This window comes from Amblyraja radiata, chromosome 11, assembly GCF_010909765.2.
Source record: "Amblyraja radiata isolate CabotCenter1 chromosome 11, sAmbRad1.1.pri, whole genome shotgun sequence".
Classification (NCBI taxonomy): domain Eukaryota; kingdom Metazoa; phylum Chordata; class Chondrichthyes; order Rajiformes; family Rajidae; genus Amblyraja; species Amblyraja radiata.
This window is the reverse complement of record NC_045966.1, coordinates 37,506,484-37,526,187: the sequence shown is the minus strand read 5'-3', so window position 1 is coordinate 37,526,187 and position 19,704 is coordinate 37,506,484. Positions and strand designations below refer to the sequence as shown.

General features: G+C 43.0%; 1 protein-coding gene across 2 annotated transcripts in view; it reads right to left on the bottom strand.

Moving 5' to 3' along the window:
• The window catches only part of dbn1 (drebrin 1), a 173,024-nt gene that overhangs the window by 39,197 nt on the left and 114,123 nt on the right, over window positions 1-19,704 (bottom strand). For both annotated transcript variants that reach the window (XM_033029681.1, XM_033029683.1), the window contains exons 3-6: window positions 8,957-9,069; window positions 7,573-7,647; window positions 1,698-1,847; window positions 75-152 (exon numbers count right to left, since the gene is read on the bottom strand). In XM_033029681.1, the coding sequence (XP_032885572.1) occupies window positions 75-152; window positions 1,698-1,847; window positions 7,573-7,647; window positions 8,957-9,069 (416 nt within the window). The remainder of the gene's footprint in view (window positions 1-74; window positions 153-1,697; window positions 1,848-7,572; window positions 7,648-8,956; window positions 9,070-19,704) is intronic.

The following is a 19,704-nucleotide window of genomic DNA, read 5'->3' as shown; positions in this document are numbered from 1 at the left end:
TAATGTAGAAGAAAGAGAACCAAGAAAGCAAAAATGACATTTTCCCATTGGTAATATCTCACGATGATTCGTACCTTTGCTTGTGCCCAGAATAATTCTCGATTGATTCGTTTCATTTCAATTGCAGCATTGGTCTTTTGGTATGTTGTTCCCTGCAACAAGCAACATTTATTAAAGAAATGAAATCAATTTGCCACTGAAAGACAAGCTGTTCTGCAGGACTAATCGACCTTCGAAATTTGCAATATTGATTTGATCCTACCTACAAGTATTTGACATAGAAAGAGGAAGTTTTGCTAAACATCTCTGGGACTATATCATTCCTACTTAAATTTATGTAGGCTTCTAATGATCAACCAAATCAGGTATCAGAAACCCTAATACTGTCCATTGTCAGAGTCATAGATACATACAGCATGGAAACAGATCTTTCTGCCCAACTCATCCATGCCGACCAAAATGCCAACTGAGCTAATTCCATTTGCCCACATTTGACCCATATCCCTCTAATCCTTTCCAATTATGTTCTATAAAATGTAGTTATTGTACTTTACTGACATATTTCAACATAAATACCATACTCATCCCAAAGATGCTTAGTATTGGTGCAAAACACCACTCTAAAGCCCAGCTATTCTTCCAAATTGATTATGTAATGTTTCTCATTTTTATTAACCCTCCAACACTTATATGTTAAACAGTAAAACTATGATACAATCAATCATTTTATACTAAAGCTCCACTATCTTTCAGTATACCCCCATCTTGCTTGGGTTTTCAGATGGCAGATATACTTAACATAGATACATAGAAACATAGAAAATAGGTGCAGGAGGAGGCCATTCAGCCCTTCGAGCCAGCACCACCATTCATTGTGATCATTGCTGATCATCCCCAACCAATAACCCATGCCTGCCTTCTCCCCATATCCCTTGACTCCACTAGCCCCTAGAGCTCTATCTAAATCTCTTAAATCCATCCAGTGATTTGGCCTCCACTGCCCTCTGTGGCAGGGAATTCCACAAATTCACAACTCTCTGGGTGAAAACGTTTTTTCTCACCTCAGTCTTAAATGACCTCCCCTTTATTCTAAGACTGTGGCCCCTAGTTCTGGACTCGCCCAACATTGGGAACATTTTTGCTGCATCTAGCTTTTTCAGTCTTTTTATAATTTTATATGTTTCTATAAGATTCCCCCCTCATCCTACTAAACTCCAGTGAATACAAGCCTAGTCTTCAATCTTTCCTCATATGACAGTCCTGCCATCCAATGGGATCAATCTCGTGAACCTACGCTGCACTGCCTCAATGATAAGGATGTCCTTCCTCAAATTAGGAGACCAAAATCTCTCATATTCCAGATATGGTCCTACCAGAGCCCTATACAACTGCAGAAGAACCTCTTTACACCTATACTGAAATCCTCTTGTTATGAACATTCAACCTAATTACTCTGAAGAAGGGTCTCGACCCGAAACGTCACCTATTCCTTCGCTCCATAGATGCTGCCTTACCCGCTGAGTTTCTCCAGCATTTTTGTCTACCTACGATTTTTCCAGCACCTGCAGTTCTTTCTTAAACATAATTACTTTCATTAGCACAAAAGCTGTTAATGGATAACTACATGCATGTCTTCCACTGCCAGTCTCCAACACCTTGTACCTTAATTATTGTCAGATACTCAGTCTTTTACTCACCACTGGGCCCAGTAAATCTTCGTCCTCTTTAAGGTGGAGTCGGCGTAACACTGGGCTTGAAATGTGCATAGTGCCATTAGTCAACTTCTGCCGTATAGCAGTGGAATCCACATCCTCAGGACTGCTGGCATTAACAATAACATTTGCCCCCTGTTTTGGAATTAGGAAAAGAGAGTAGGTAAAGGAGATAGGTAAAATGAAGCAGAATTTTTTAAGGAAGCTGAAACGCATTGCATAAAACATCCTCCACTCCCTTTTCTTCCACTATCCCCAGCCCTTGAAGGAACATTGTGGTTTGTCAAAAGGGTATAAGGTCATAAGGAATAGAAGTAGAATTAGGCCATTCGGCCCATCAAGTCTACTCCACCATTCAATCGTGGCTGATCTATCTCTCCCTCCTAACCATTCTCCTGCCTTAACCATATAAACCATACAACAATTACAGCACGGAAACAGGCCATCTCGACCCTTCTAGTCCGTGCCGAACACATAATCTCCCCTAGTCCCATATACCTGCGCTCAGACCATAACCCTCCATTCCTTTCCCATCCATATAACTATCCAATTTATTTTTAAATGATAAAAACGAACCTGCCTCCACCACCTTCACTGGAAGCTCATTCCACACAGCTACCACTCTCTGAGTAAAGAAGTTCCCCCTCATGTTACCCCTAAACTTCAGTCCCTTAATTCTCAAGTCATGTCCCCTTGTTTGAATCTTCCCTACTCTCAGTGGGAAAAGCTTTTCCACGTCAACTCTGTCTATCCCTCTCATCATTTTAAAAACCTCTATCAAGTCCCCCCTTAACCTTCTGCGCTCCAAAGAATAAAGCCCTAACTTGTTCAACCTTTCTCTGTAACTTAGTTGCTGAAACCCAGGCAACATTCTAGTAAATCTCCTCTGTACTCTCTCTATTTTGTTGACATCCTTCCTATAATTAGGCGACCAAAATTGTACACCATACTCCAGAATTGGCCTCACCAATGCCTTGTACAATTTTAACATTACATCCCAACTTCTATACTCAATGCTCTGATTTATAAAGGCCAGCACACCAAAAGCTTTCTTTACCACCCTATCTACATGAGATTCCACTTTCAGGGAACTGTGCACAGTTATTCCCAGATCCCTCTGTTCACCTACATTCTTCAATTCCCTACCATTTACCATGTACGTCCTATTTTGATTTGTCCTGCCAAGATGTAGCACCTCACACTTATCAGCATTAAACTCCACCCACTCTTCCAACTGGCATAAATCTCTCTGTAGACTTTGAAACTCTACTTCATTACCCGCAACCCCACCTATCTTAGTATCATCTGCATACTTACTAATCCAATTTACCACACCATCGTCCAGATCATTGATGTACATGACAAACAACCGTGGACCCAACACAGATCCCTGTGGCACCCCACTCGTCACTGGCCTCCAACTTGACAAACAACCATCCACCATTACTCTCTGGCATCTCCCATTCAGCCACTGTTGAATCCATCTTGCTACTCCACCATTAATACCCAACCATTGAACCTTCTTAACCAACCTTCCATGAGGAACCTTGTCAAAGGCCTTACTGAAGTCCATATACACAACATCCACTGCTTTACCCTCATCAATTTCCCGAGTAACATCTTCAAAAAATTCAAGAAGATTAGTTAAACATGACCTTCCAGGCACAAATCCATGTTGACTGTTCCTAATCAGACCCTGTTTATCCAGATGCTTATATATATTATCTCTAAGTATTCTTTCCATTAATTTGCCCACCACTGACGTCAAACTAACAGGTCTATAATTGCTAGGTTTACTCTTAGACCCCTTTTTAAACAATGGAACAACATGCGCAGTACGCCAATCCTCCGGCACTATTCCCGTTTCTAATGACATTTGAAATATTTCTGCCATAGCCCCTGCTATTTCGACACTAACTTCCCTCAATGTCCTAGGGAATATCCTGTCCGGACCTGGAGACTTATCCACTTTTATATTTCTCAAAAGTGTCAGTACTTCCCCTTCTTTGATCCTCATAGTTTCCATAGCTACTCTACTTGTTTCCCTTACCTCACATAATTCAATATCCTTCTCCTTGGTGAATACCGAAGAAAAGAAACTGTTCAATATCTCCCCCATCTCTTTTGGCTCTGCAGATAGTTGGCCACTCTGACTCTCTAATGGACCAATTTTATCCCTCGTTATCCTTTTGCTATTAATATAGCGGTAGAAACCCTTCGGATTTACTTTTACCTTACTTGCCAAAGCAACCTCATATCTTCTTTTAGCTTTTCTAATTTCTTTCTTAAGATTCTTTTTACATTCTTTATACTCCTCAAGCACCTCATTTACTCCATGCTGCCTATAACTATTGTAGATCTCCCTCTTTTTCCGAACCAAGTGTCCAATTTCCCTTGAAAACCATGGCTCTTTACAATTTTTACGATTTCCTTTCAACCGAACAGGGACACAAAGATTCTGTACTCTTAAAATTTCACCTTTAAATGTACTCCATTTCTCTTCCACATCTTTCCCATAAAACAAACTGTCCCAATTTACTCCTTTTAAATCCTTTCGCATCTCCTCAAAGTTAGCCTTTCTCCAATCAAAAATCTCAACCCTAGGTCCAGTTTTGTCCCTCTCCATAATTATATTGAAACTAATGGTATTGTGATCACTGGACCCGAACTGTTCCCCAACGCATACCTCTGCCACCTGACCCATCTCATTTCCTAACAGGAGGTCCAGTACCGCCCCTTCTCTAGTAGGTACTTCTATGTATTGTTGCAAAAAACTATCCTGCACACATTTTACAACTCCAACCCATCCAGCCCATTTACAGAATGTGTTTCCCAGTCTATGTGTGGAAAATTGAAATCTCCCACAATCACTACCTTGTGCTTACTACTAATATCTGCAATCTCCTTACATATTTGCTCTTCCAATTCTCGCTCCCCATTTGGCGGTCTATAATACACCCCTATAAGTGTTGCTACCCCTTTCCCATTTCTCAGTTCCACCCAAATAGCCTCCCTAGACGAGCCCTCTAATCTATCCTGCCAAAGCACTGCTGTAATATCTTCCCTGATAAGCAATGCAACACCTCCACCTCTTGCCCCTCCAATTCTATCACACCTGAAGCAACGAAATCCTGGAATATTTAGTTTCCAATCACAGCCCTCCTGCAACCATGTTTCACTGATCGCCACAACATCATACTTCCAGGTGTCAATCCAGGCTCTAAGTTCATCCACTTTTCTTACAATGCTCCTAGCATTAAAATATACACATTTAAGAAACCCACCCACCGCAAGAAATGCAACACCTGTCCCTTCACCTCCCCCCTCGACTCCATTCAAGGTCCCAAGCAGTCGTTCCAGGTGCGACAAAGGTTCACCTGTATCTCCTCCAACCTCATCTACTGCATCCGCTGCTCTAGATGTCAGCTGATTTACATCGGTGAGACCAAGCGTAGGTTGGGCGACCGTTTCGCCGAACACCTCCGCTCAGTCCGCAATAACCTACCTGACCTCCCGGTGGCTCAGCACTTCAACTCCCCCTCCCATTCCCAATCCGACCTCTCTGTCCTGGGTCTCCTCCATTGCCAGAGTGAGCAACAGCGGAAATTGGAGGAACAGCACCTCATATTCCGTCTGGGGTCCTTGCGTCCCTTTGGCATCAACATTGAATTCTCCCAATTTGGCTAGCCCGTGCTGTCTCCTCCCCTTCCTTCACCCTCTAGCTGTCTCCTCCCACCCTCCCATCCGCCCGCCCTCGGGCTCCTCCTCCTCCTCCCTTTGTCCTTCTTTCTTTCCCCACCCCCTATCAGTCTGAAGAAGGGTTTCGGCCCGAAACGTCGCCTATTTCCTTCGCTCCATAGATGCTGCTGCACCCGCTGAGTTTCCCCAGCAATTTTGTGTACCCTCTCTTATTCTCTGATTATTTTCTTTTTCTTCTCTCTCCCCTACATTTTGGGTCAGAGTGCTACCATTCTCTGCCCCCTGCTTCACACACTGACTGCTAGCTTTCCCAATTTGAGTTCCTCCCCCCAACATTTGAGTCCCTCCCCCCAACTCTCCCCATGGGCCTTCTCCCCATAACCTCTGACACCCGTACTAATCACGAATTAACCTTCCAATACTTACAGTAGAACTACGATACAATTGATCATTTTACACAAAAGCTCCACTATCTTTCAGTATACCCCATCTTGCTTTTCAGCCCATCTTCAGCCCCATCTTGTTTGTGAATGTTGTTAATCTTCGTTATCTTTCTATTCGCACAATGGTAGGAAAATGCTCGAGATCTCTTGCAGGAGATCTTGCAATTACATTTTGAATAGAACAGGAGAATGAAGGACAGTCAGCAAGGCTTTGTCCATAGCAGGCCATTTATTACAAACTAGATTGAGTTTTTTTGAGGAGGTGACATAGGTGATTGATGAGAGGTGGTCAGTGGATGTTGGCTTGATAGATTTTTTTTAACGTTCTTCATGTTAGTCTGATCCAGAAGATGCATAGGATCCATGATGACTTGGTTGTTTGATTCAGAACTGGCATAACTTAGAAGACAGAGGGTAGTGGTCTAAGGTTTTTTTTAAACTGGTTCAATCATCCATAATAAAGTCATAGTCATATACACACAGCACAGAAACAGGTCGTTCCAGCATAACTCATCCATGCCGACAAGGATAGCCCACAAAACTAGTCCCATTTGCCTGCATTTGACCCATATCACTCTAAAGTTTTCCTATCAATCTACGTGACCAAATGACTTTAAAATATTGCATTTGTGCCTCCCTCAAATACTTTGTCTGACAGCTCGTTCTAATGAAAAAGTTGCACCTCAGGTTCTTATTAAATTTTACCCCCTCACCTTAAACCTATGCACTTTAGTTCCTCTTCTACTGCATTTGGCTGCCTGTACATCTGCGAGATCGAGCATAGACTTGGTGATCATTTCGCCAAATGGTGCTCTGTCTGTCAAGGCCTGCTGGATCTCCCAGTTGCTATTTTAACTCCCCTTCACATACCAAATTTTCTATCTTGGGCCTCCCCATTAGCAGAATGGGGCCCTATGCAAACTGTAGGAACAGTACCTCATATTCCCATTCAGTAGCCTACAACCTAAAGAATGGATTGACTAGGCATATATTCACTGGAATTTAGAAGAATGAGAGGGGATCTTATCGAAACATATAAAATTCTTAAGGGATTGGTCAGGCTAGATGCAGGAAAGATGTTCCCGATGTTGGGGGAGCCCAGAACCAGAGGTCACAGTTTAAGAATAAGGGTACTGAGATGAGGAAAAACTTTTTCACCCAGAGAGTTGTGAATCTGTGGAATTCTCTGCCACAGAAGGCAGTGGAGGCCAATTCATGGGATGTTTTCAAGAGAGAGTTAGATATAGCTCTTAGGCTCTTAGGAATCAAGGGATATGGGGAGAAAGCAGGAACGGCGTACTGATTCAGGGGGGTGAACCCTCGGAAAACGCCTGGACCTGATGGTATACCCGGCCATGTTTCCATTTCATTTCCGTATAATGAAATTTCACTTCATTAGAATGACAATTACATCTAGCAGCTACTCCCAAGGTTCAGAATAACTGAATGATTTATACATTGGGTGATTTGCTTATTTTAATCATTCAGTTTATGAATCTGCAGCAGATTAAGTCAACAAGTAGCAGTACACAATTGATGAGGAGAACTCATTCAATGCATTCTACTGAGGCACATAATGTGAAGGTGCCTTACTTGATAAATTGGGTAATTGAGAGGAAAGCATATTCTCTGATTTAACAGGTCACTGCCAATGACTGAATTAAATTTGGGACAATTTATTTTGTCATAATATTAAGTAAACAAAGAAGCACACTTGCCTGGAAAAAGTCTGCAATTGTGGGCACGTGACTAGCACAGGCGCATTTTCGATGATCATCCACATCTTCACCCACCTAAGGAAAAAAATGACAAAGTGAAAGCTTCACCAAAACAGTTTCAAATGCATCAGCTATGGGGAAATAATCTCCCCTTTGATTCTTCTACCACTGAAACACACTACTAGGTCATTTACAGCAGCCTATTAACTTACCAGCACATTTTGCAATGTGGGAGAAACCCAGAGGATGAAACCTACGCAGTAGCAGGAAAAAGATGCAAACTGCACAAAGGCATGAGCCTACGTAGGATTGAATTCTGGAAATGGGAAACAGGATTGCTTACAGGGCCTGTCCGACGAGCATGTGACTGCATGCGGCAAACGCGACCAAACCAGAAGTGGGAGCCGCGCGGGGGTCGCGTGGAGGTCGAGTGATCGCCGTAAAGGGCCGGTCCCACCAGCATGCGACTGCATGCGGCGAGCGCGACCAAACCAGAAGCGTGGGCCGCGCGGAGGTCGAGTGAGTGACGTGAAGTTCGAGCGAAGTCCGCGAGAAGTTTGTGCGTGACGTACGGCATCAAGACGCTGCGTACGGCGTCGAGACACTGCGTATGCCTGTCGAGGCGGTGCGTACAGCCTCAATGCGGCTGCGGGCCGGCAGGCCGTTGCCGCACGGAATTTTTGAACACTGTTAGTTTTCCGGAGCCCCGCGCAATGTCGGGACCAGCTCCACTCAACTACATACGGCTCCGCGAACAAAGTGGGACCGGCCCCGCGAGGCCGTATGGCTCAAGCGACCACGTTAGGTTGCGCTTGCCGCATGCAGTCGCATGCTCGTGGGACCGGCCCTTACTGCTAGTTGTACGCCACCCTAAATAAGCTGCACTGGACATCCATGCTGGGGATCAGCTAACCTCTTTCGGCCAGGGAAATCACCAAGGGCTGGTCTGAAGCCTTTTTGTAGGTCAGTGGTAAGAGCAGGCTCGTCATAGCTGACATGCTAGGAACTTACTATACATTTATTTTTAGTGCCAGATGGGTCATAAGCAATAATATTTACACAAAAACCTACTTGACCTAATGCAATTAAGTGCAAAATGTTCTATAAACATCAGAAAATGGAAGTTAGTTCAAGTAATTTCCTTGAAATCAACTGAGGAAATGTCAAATGCACAGAATGTAAATTCATATGTAGGAAGGAACTGCAGATGCTGGTTTAAACCGAAGATAGACACAAAAAGCTGGAGTAACTCAGTGGGTCAGGCAGCATCTCTGGAGCAAAGGAATAGGTGACATTTTGGATCAAGACCTTTCTTCAGTCTGTCCATGGTATACTCTTATTAGCATCCATTAAAAACAATGCAATGAAAATGAAAACTACATACCCAGTTTATCAGGACATATTTGGGCAGGCCAGAACCAGCGTCCTTGATGCTGCAGAATCCATACATCACACTTTGATTGTCAAACTTTGTGGCGATTTCCTGCAGACCACCCGCTGAACCGTGAGAAGGAAACACTTGTCAGAGATGTTAAGAGCACATAAAAAATTACTGTGGTCTTTCCACAAATCTGAATCCTGCTTTGAAATAACATTGCCAGCAATATGTTTTAGCCTTTGCACATCTGAGGGATTAACCTTTCATTCCCCAAATTCCTTGACTAATTGGTGGGCTTGTCAGCGTAAAACAAAGAGCAGGAACTGTCTGGATAGCTCAATTCTGTGAAAAAATTCTGCAGGAAGTCTGACATTTTAGCTGATGAAAGACAGGAGAACTCTGGGATCCGAGGCTCCGCACCATCTGTTGCTCAAGTTTACCTGCTTCATTTCAGCAAAGAAGATTTCATAATCATAATGTGTTTGTGCGAGGCCAGGGAACAATTAACACCAATCATAGCTTGTTTGAATATTAGTATACTCTGGGGCATTCATACTTGGTGACTTGCATTCATTAAAAACAATGCAACTAAAATGATAACCACAGGTATACCTAGTTTATCAAGACATATTTGGACAGGCCAGAACCAGAGTCCTTGATGCTGCAGTATAGGCATGACAAGGTGAACAGACAAAGCGACAGGAAAGGGTGAAAGAAAGATTGGTATTACATAAGAAACAAAAGGAGTAGATCATTTAGCCTTTTCTGCATAATTTGTCATTTGGTTGAACTTTTATCTCAGCTTCTCTTTCCCGATTAATGCTGGATCCCTTGATTTCCTTGAAATCTAAAATACATATTACTGGCAGTCTTGAATATGCTCAGTGACTAAGCCTCCTCAACCACCTTGGGTCATGAATGATAAACATTCACCACCCTCTAGGTGAAGACCTTTCTTTGCATCTTAGTTCTGAATGCCTGACCACATTTAGAGAATGTTGGCTCTGGTTCTAGACATCTCAGTTTAGAGAAACAAACTCTGCATCCACTCCACCGAGCAGTGTAACCATTTAGGATGTTTTAATGACATGATGATGTTACAATTAAGGGTTTTTAACTGTAATTACCTTCAAATCCAATTGTTTAACACTTCTCTTTCCAGCAATGAACAACCAAGCATCATTTTGTTCACTCAAGATGGAAAACAATACCAAACAAACATCCCCCAGTCTTTATGTGTCACCCTTAGAATTCAACTGATCTTTGGCAGCAAGATCTAATAAATGCTCTATTCTACATTAGATCTTGCATTAACCTCTCATTATTTTTCCTCCCAATTTCATTACAGAGATGAGAACACCACCAAAGATATGCTAATAAAGATAATCTTATCTTTCTTTCAAACTCCTATAAATTCCTAGTAAACTGAATTAGTCTTTTGATATTAACTCGGAAAATTAAGATCTTAAACCTTTAAAAGAGTTTAGAGCAAATGATCAAAAGAAATTCCAATTTCCATTCTTTCTTGTAATGTATGCACTTGGATATTGCTAACATATTGGGGCATGGTGGCAGGTCATGTAAGTTTCCTTATTGGAAACATTTATGATGTGCTACCATCACCGCAGGACCTCAAACAGTGGGTAGGTGGGGACCCGGCGTGTCCTCTGTGATCAGAGGCAGCACCGTTGAGATATATTTTGTCAGGATGTAAGACTAGTCTTTCTCAAGGTCGGTATACTTGGTGGCATAACAGGTCTTGAAGTATCTAGCTGCAGCAATTGAGAGGAGGAGACCACTGGTGAATTTAGCATGGATTAGGACTACAGAGTGTAGATATTCATTTTATCCATGAGGGAGGGAAAGTTTTCAAACAGTTAGGTCAGCAAAGGGAGATCGGGAAGACTTGGGACGAAGGCTTGTTGTTCCGCAGGAAAGAATTAGTAATAGTTTGAGGCCAGTATAGCATTATGGTCAGTTAGTCAGCAGATAGTGTATTTTATAGAAATAACGGTGCCTTGGGAGAGCTCAGTGGATGAGGCTTATGAAAGGAAAAAGCTTAGATATGTAGATTTGGCAGCAGGAATTGAGCAGCAAGGATGGAAAGCAAGAGTATGTCAGTAGAGGTGGGTTATAGAAGTTTCATAGCGGGATCGGCCACATCGCGATTTGGAGAGCTAGGAATTCGCGGGCAGAGTTTGCTGTAAAGGAGATGTCGGAGGTCGCAGAGCAAGGCAGTAGGTGGATTTGGTGGAAAATAAACAGTACTAGTTGGGGGTAGAAAGGAAATGTATAACATGTGGTAAGTGTATTCCTTCTGGTTTTATATATGAGGGTGATATTAGTGGTGCTATGATTGTTTGATGGAGGATTAGGATGTGTTTGAGTGTTGAATCTATCGTCTGTAGTTTTTTTAACTTAGTAGATATTTACATAGTTTGACAAAAATGCTGGATAAACTCAGTGGGTGAGGGCTTAGTATTGCATACTGGCAGCATAGGTGGTAAGACTGTGTATTGAGAAGGGGGGTGGTTCTGGGACACCAGAACTACCTGTTGAGCCTTCCCAAGGAATCGTGGGCCTAACTCAATGAAACACCAGTGAAGGGCACTGCCCACTTGGTAACCTCAATGATATACTGGCATCTACATCCTTAGTTTTTAATGTCCCATAGTTTAACGCCGGTAGGCGGCGCGACTCTCGTCTGCAGCGGCCTCTGCAGTCCGTCTGCATTTTTATTATTTTATGTCTATGTTTTAATGTAGTTTTTGTTATTTTTGTTGGGGTATGTGTGTGGGGGGGTGGGGGTGGTGTAGGGGGGTTGGGGGTAACTTTTAAATCTCTCCCTGCACGGGAGACCCGACCTTTTCTTTGTCGGGTCTCCGTTGTCGTTGGGGCTGCAACGAGGAGCGGCCTCCAACAGGAAGACCGGGGGCTCTGGTGCTGACTACTCACCTCACCGTCGCGGAGCTGGCCGAGTCCAGAGCGGGTGGAGCTGTGGTGGACGCTGCTGCGACCCGACCCCCGGAGATTCGGTGGCTGCAACTGCGGGTTTGGCGGACGGCACCGGGAGCCCGCGGGTCCCTGGAGGGAGACCGCTTTTCGGGGCTTCCGCAGCGGCGACTTCTCCCGCCCGAGTTGCGGGGTTGAAGAGCACCTGGAGCGGGGCCTACATCACCGCCCCGCGCGGCTTGAAATGGCCGCGGGAGTTTGCGAGCGCACGCCGGGGGCTCTAACATCAAGACCCGGTGTGCGACCTTGCATCACCCGGCGTGGTTTTAATGGCCACGGGACAATTCGCCATCGCCCGCCGGGGGCTTTGACTTTGACTCTGACATGGGGGGGGGAGAGTGCAGTGGAGAGAAAAGTATTTTTGGCCTTCCATCACAGCAATGTGATGGATGTTTATGTAAATTATGTTGTGTCTTGGGTCTATTTGTTTGTAATGTATGGCTGCAGAAACGGCATTTCGTTTGGACCTCAAGGGGTCCAAATGACAATAAATTGAATTGTATTGTATTGTATTGTATATAGGCATTTTAGATCCTCATGTGGCATTGGGATTGTGTTTCTTGGTTAAACAATTAGCTTGTGTGTTTGTTAACATGCAGATAGCTTATTACTGAACATGAAGGTAATTATCCTATAACATAAGTGTGTATATGTAGTTTAGATATTACTATGGTACTGGGCTTGGTTTTCTTGGTTGAGCACTTATCCTGGTGTTATCACACAAGTGCTTTGTTTTTAAGTCATTGCCATCCCTTAGTGCCGTTGACAAAGTGTCATCCTGACCCATGACTGCTCTTCTAATGAATGTAATTGCATGGTGCCATTGGATAGGAAGTTCTCAGAATTATATTCAATGAAAGTTAAAGATGGATGATATACTGTATTCCCAATTCAAGGTGGTGCGTTACTTAGAGAGCAACATTTGTCCTCCTTGGCGTTAAAAATTGCAGTATTCATCAGAGTAACATTGGAGTGTAATTGCAGTACCTTGTGAGATTGTCTACACTGCAGTCCACTGATGGTGGAAGGAATGAATGATCTGTGTGGTTGGTGGGTGAGGTAATCAAGCTTGGTGCTGGATAATGCCAAACCTCTTTAGCATTGTTGCAGCTGCACCCATCCAGGCAAGTGGAGAGTATTCAATCTTTGACTTGTGCTTTATCAATCGTTTGGGTGCGGAAAATGAGTTAAGGATGCTGGATACTCCCGCTCTGACCTGCTCTTATGCCTACCATATTTATGTGCCCACATCAGTTAAGCTACTAGATAATGGCAACACCCAATGCTTCGATGATACACTATATAGCTCTTCACTGGAATGAAGGTCTCCTGCCATTTATCAGTGCATACCTTAGTGTTGGTCAGGTCTTGCTGCAAGCAGGCAAAACAATGTCAATGGCCCTTTTCCTGTGCTTAATAACTAAGAGTTCCAGATTATACATCATGTTTAGCTCTGCTGAATGTGCCAGTACCAGTCTAAATAAAACTGATTTTCAATGGAATTTCACTTGCTCAGCTAGCTCGAGATTAAAGAGCTCAGTATTTCAGCAAGATAATTTATTCATGCTCAAATGCAACTCGAGGCAACAATACAAAAAAAAAATTACATCACACGTTTAGCAATACAGTCTCAGCCATCCACACAGCAGAATGAGCTTGCAATACATTTTCAACAGACTAAGGGCAAATATTTTAAACAATTTTTACCAATCTGTTGAAGGCTATTTACATTTCAACCAGTCACATAAAACAGCCTGTGGAGTGTCAATTAAAATACAGATCAAAGGGAATTACTTTAAGGCATCCAAAGCTCAGCCGCCTGACACCCCTTTAAAAAAAACAATCATTGCCTTCAAAAGTCACATTAATCTAACAGAATAAATCCTCTCCACTTTGTCATACAAGACAGTCTCTCACCATGTTACTGGGGTGACAGCAGGAGGAGGCTGGTAGGAAGGAGAGGGGCTATGCTGGAAATAAAAGCTGAAGTCAGTGTGAGATGCTTTTTGACAGCTTGGACCTTCACAACAGATGGCGTACGTCAGACTAGATTACATTACTGCAGAAATCAGCTCAGATTCAATAAATCACTGAGCCTGAAAGAAAATCTCAGAATGTTCTCAGAATCTCAAAATCTCGTGTTCATGGACTGCTTTTTTATTTTTAAAAGTACCTTGCAATTAAATAACAAAACATCTCCAGATGGTTCAGAGAATGGATTCCAACACAAATTAGCTGCCATGAGCCAAGAGAGGAGGCATTTGAAAGTCGATTTTTACACTTTCAGACTGTTAGAATGGTGATTGAGGGAAAGCTTTGAAGTAGGAGTTCATGAAAGATGCAATGGCAGAGGAGTTTAGAGCAGGAATTCCATTTCCCTTGATGACCAAGCTTAGTGCTGCAAAACTGGACAAGAGGCCAGAGTTGAGGGATCAGATCCTCCTGGTAGGGCTAAAAGAGGTTTCAGAAATGGGGAGAGTTCAGACCATGATGCAATTTGACCAAGCAGGTGAGAAATTTAATCTTGAATCAATGAAGCGCAGGAGAAATCTAGAGTAATAATATTTCATTCAATGAGGGACAATGTTATAGGATTAATAAATAGATCCGGGATGGGACCAAGAATCATGGAAATGCTACAGTAATGGCGGCCCATTGGCCAATCAAAACTAGAGGCAGCAGTCAGTTCCATTCTCTACCTCTTTTGGCTTCCTCTCCAACAGTCTGTCTGTCCTTTCTTCTTTTTTATTATTTTTAGTATATGTAAAAAGTTTGTTTTAGTGTTCCTTGGTTTGTTTTATGTGGGGGGTGGGGAAGATGGATGGGGGGGAGTTGGGGGAACTCTTATCTAGACAGAGATGCGATTTTTTCCGTATTGTATGTCCAACCCCACTGCGGCCTAGCATCGTGGAGTTGGCGGCCTTTCCTGGAGACTGACAGGCGCCTCAAGCCGCAGGAGTCTGCGGGACTTTAATATTGCGGAGCTTGCGATCCCTTTGCCGGGGATCGAAGCTCCAACCGCGGGGCCTGTGGACTTTACCATCATGAAGCCCGCGGTCTCTGGTAAGAAGAGGCCAACCCGGGAGCTCCATGCCGTGGAGAGAGTTTCATCTGCCCCGACGCGGGAGTTTCGATCACCCCGACGGGGCTTCGATCGTTGGCTGTGGGGGCTTTGATGGCCCCGAGTGTGGATGGTTCGACTGCCCCGATCCGCGGGAGAACAAGAGGAAGAAGATTGAACTTTATTGCCTTCCATCACAGTGAGGAATGTGGAATCCACTGTGATGGATGTTTATGTTAACTTTCATGTGGTTGTGTGTCTTGTTGCTTTTCACTTCGTTTGGCTGTATGGTAACTCACATTTCACTGTGCCTACCTGAACTGGTACATGTGACAATAAACTGACCTTGACCTTGAATCCCTTTTTCTTCAGCCCTGCAATTGTCTGTCCTCAACCATGTATCAAATTTATTTCTGAAAGTAACAATTGAATCTACTTTCAACATATTTTTAATGCACCAAATTCCAAATTGTGAATACACAGATTGCAGGAACAGTATTCTCTCACGTCACCCACTGCTTTTTGTGCTAGGATTTCGACCTCTGCCGTTTCTCTTTATTTGCTCACTCTGCACCCATGATGAATTTGATCATCTGTATCAATTCACTGCTCACTTTCTCTGCTCCAAGTAGAATAAGCGTAACCACATCTCACATCCCAAATAATATTCTACCAAATGTTTTCTGCAGCCTCTCCAAGACCTTGAGGCTCTTTCTTTAGAACTAGACATAGTGCTTAGCTTGTGGTGAATCAGTGTTTTATTGATATTCAATGCATGTTGGTTTAGTGCACTTTATCACTATTTATAAAATTCCTGATACCATCAACTTTAAAAAAAAATATATCACTCCCTTGACATGGCCTGTCATTTTCAAAGATTTTTCTTTTCCTGTAACCACTTTTAATGTTTATTAATAACTTTGGCTAAATTGTCTTTTCTTTTGTTTTACCCCACCAAATGAGATAATCAATTGGAATAATTATAATCAGCCTCCATAAAACAAATGATTCAGGTTGTATTCCAGTATATATCCGTGAGGGGGAAAAGGTAAGGCAACAAAAGCTAGAGTCCTTGCATGGCAAAAGAGAAAGTGTAATTTGAGGCAGAAAAAAGGGCAAAAAAAAGGCACAAGGTACTGGCGGCACAGTGGCGCTGAGGTAGAGTTGCTGCCTTACAGCGCTTGCAGCACCAGAGATGGGGGTTCAATCCTGACTACGGGTGCTGTCTGTACGGTGTTTGTACATTCTCCTCACGGGTTTTCTTCAAGATCTTTGGTTTCTTCCCACACTCCAAAGACGTACAGGTTTGTAGGTTAATTGACTTAGGTTTGTATACATGGTATAAGTGTAAATTGTCCCTAGTATGTGTAGGATAATGTTAATGTGTGAGGATCGCTGGTCGGCGTGGACTCGGTGGGCCGAAGGACCTGTTTCCTTGCTCCATGTCTAAACTAAACTAAACTAAACGACACTCAGCAGGACAGGCAGCATCCCTGGCGAACATGGATGGGTGACATTTTGGATCGGGACTCGATAGGTGATGTTTCGAAGTGTTCCAACCCAAAACATCACCTATTTGTGTCTATTTTTGTAAAGCAGCATCTGTATCTCCAGAAATAAAAGAGCAATATGACTGATAGCTGGGTGACTGTACGGGATAGAAGCAGATCCCGTACAGATAAAGAAAAATCAGAAGTGAAAAAGGAAACGTGGGGAACAAAGTAAAAGGGGCTGGTAAGACCCCTTGTTTCCAGTTCTTTTCATCTATCTGATCAAACAAGATGCTGCTAAAGTCATAATTTAAAAAAAGATGCAGAGAACAATAAAAGATTTTTGGAAATCTTGGATGTACATTATGTCATGAGGTTGAGATGGTACTGTAGACAATGAAGATAGTTATCACGAATTACAGCAGGATCTTAATCAGCTGGGCAAATGGGCTGAGGAATAGCAAATAGAGTTTCCTTCAGTTAACTATGAGGTGTCGCATTTTTGGACGTCAAACTAGGGGAGGAACTTCACAGTGAACTTTAGGGCCTGAGGAGGTTGTAGAACAAAGGGATCAAGGAGTACAAGTACATAGTAAGTACAAAGTAAGTGGTATTGCTGGTGAAGAAGTGTATTGGCACGCTGGCTTCATCGATCAAGGAATTGAGTATAGAGTTGGGACATTATGTTACAATCATACAAAACGTGGCAAAGTCATTCTTAGAAAACTGTGTTCAGTTTTGGTCACCCTGCTTAGTTTAGTTTAGTTTAATTTAGAGATACAGAGCGGAAACAGGCCCTTCGGCCCACCGGGTCCGCACCGACCAGCGATCCCTGCACATTAACACCATCCTACACCCACTAGAGACAATTTTTACATTTATCAAGCCAATTAACTTACAAACCTGTACGTCTTTCGAAAGGTGTAGGAAATGCTGTAGGAAAGATGCCGCTAAACTGGAAAGATTTATGATGTTGCCAGGACTTGAGAGTTTGATCTACAAGAAGATCATTTCTTGTCAATGATTTGGATTATGTCAATGATTTGGATGAGAACAATTAGCAAATTTGCATGTTTAGCAAGTTTGCTGATGATACAAAAGTGGGTGGTTGTGCAGATAATGAAGATGGTTGTGAAAAATTGCTGCAGGATCTTGATCGATTGGCCAGGTGGGCTGCGGAATGGTTGATGAAATTTAATACAGAGAAATGTGAGGTGTTGCATTTTGCAACAAGTCTAACATGGGCAGGACCTACACAGTGAATGGTAGGGCTCTGGGGAATGTTGTAGAGCAGAGGGATCTAGAAGTGCAGGTGCATGGTTCCTTGAAGGTGGAGTTGCAGGTAGATAGGGTGGTCAAAAAGGCTTTTGGCACGTTAGCCCTCATCAATCAGAAGATGGGAGGTCATGTTGCTGTTGCATAAGATGTTGGTGAGGATAGAATATTGTGTTCAGTTCTGGACACCATCTTATAGGAGAGATGTTGTCAAGTTGGAAAGGGTACAGAGAAGATTTACGAGGATGTTGCCAGGACTAGAGGGTCTGAGGTATAGGGAGAGGTTGAGTAGGCTGGGACTCTATTCCTTGGAGTGCAGAAGGATGAGCGGTGATCTTATAGAAGTGTATAAAATTACAAGAGGAATAGATTGGGTAGATGCACAGAGTCTCTTGCCCAGAGTATGTGAATCGAGGACCAGAGGACTAGTTTTAAGTTGAAGGGGAAAAGATTTAATAGCAATCTGAGGAGTAACATTTTCACACAAAGGGTGAATGGAAAAGCTATCAGAAAAGGTGGTTGAGGCAGGGACTATCCCAACATTTAAGATGGATAAGGCAGGTTTGGAGGAATATGGATCAAACGCAGGCAGGTGGGACTAGTGTAGCTGGGACATCATGGCCGGTGTGAGCAAGTTGGGCTGAAGGGCCTGTTTCCACGCTGTATCACTCTATGACTCAAAGAGGTTGGGCAGGCTAGGGCTTTATTCTTTGGAGCACAGGAGGCAGATAGGTGATCTCATAGAGGTGACCCAGCAGGTCAGGCTATGTGGGAAGGGAAAAGTAGCCAATGAATTGCAAATGAATGACCCACATAAGAACAGGGAAAACAAATGATCAAACCTGTTGAACTTGATACCAAGCCTGGAAGACTGCATTGTGCCCTGATGGAAGATGAAGTACTCAAGATTACATTAATATTCTTCATAACTGTGAGGAAGTAGTGCGGGGAGTTTTTATTTTGCGATTTGCACCCCATTCCATTAGATTCCACCACGACACTCCACCCCATCTTAATTACATAACTATCAACTACAGATATGTATCCATACAGTGACCATGGCCATACCCTGTTGAAAATATCCCCCCTCACTTGCATTTTCAATTTAGAATTAACTTGATGTTTCACTTTCCCAGTTCGAATTAATGGTCTTCAAAGCATAATTGTAACTCTGTTTCTGTTTCCACAGTGGTTCACTGACCTTTGGTGTGTTTGGAGCATTTTCTCTTTTTATTTCAGATTTCCTGCATTTACATTTGTTTGATTCACGATAGAAAAATGATCATGGAGGAAAGATACAAAGCAAACCACTTCTAAACAGGCTTCATGAGAATGTTATCTGTGTGTTTATAACCCAACAAGAAAGGAGACGTGATTTTTTTTTAAAAAGCTAGAAATAGTCAGTTGGTCAGAAATTCTCTGTCGAGAAAGAAACTGAATCAATGTTTCAGATGGATAACCTTTCATCAAAACTCCTGTTGATCTGCTAAGTACTCCAGCAATTTTTGGTTTTATTTCAGATGTTCAGTTTTTTGCTTTATAAACGATAGAACATAGAACAGTGCAGCACAGGAACAGGCTGCCCAGCACATGATGTCTGTGCAGAACACGATGCCAAGTTGAACAAATCTCTACTTGAATGCGATCCATATTACTCCATTCCCCACATATCCATGTACCTATTCGAAAGCTTTTTAAATGCCACTATCGTATCTGCCTCCATCTCTACCTCCAGTAGTGCATTCCAAGCATCCACCACTCTCTATGTACAAAACCTGCCCCACTCATCTCCTCTAAACAATGCCCATCTCTGTTTAGAGGCATAGGGCCAAATGCGGGCATATGTGACGAGTGTAGATAGGGTATCTTGGTCAGAATGGGCAAGTTGGGCTAAAGGGCCTGTTTTAATTCTGCAT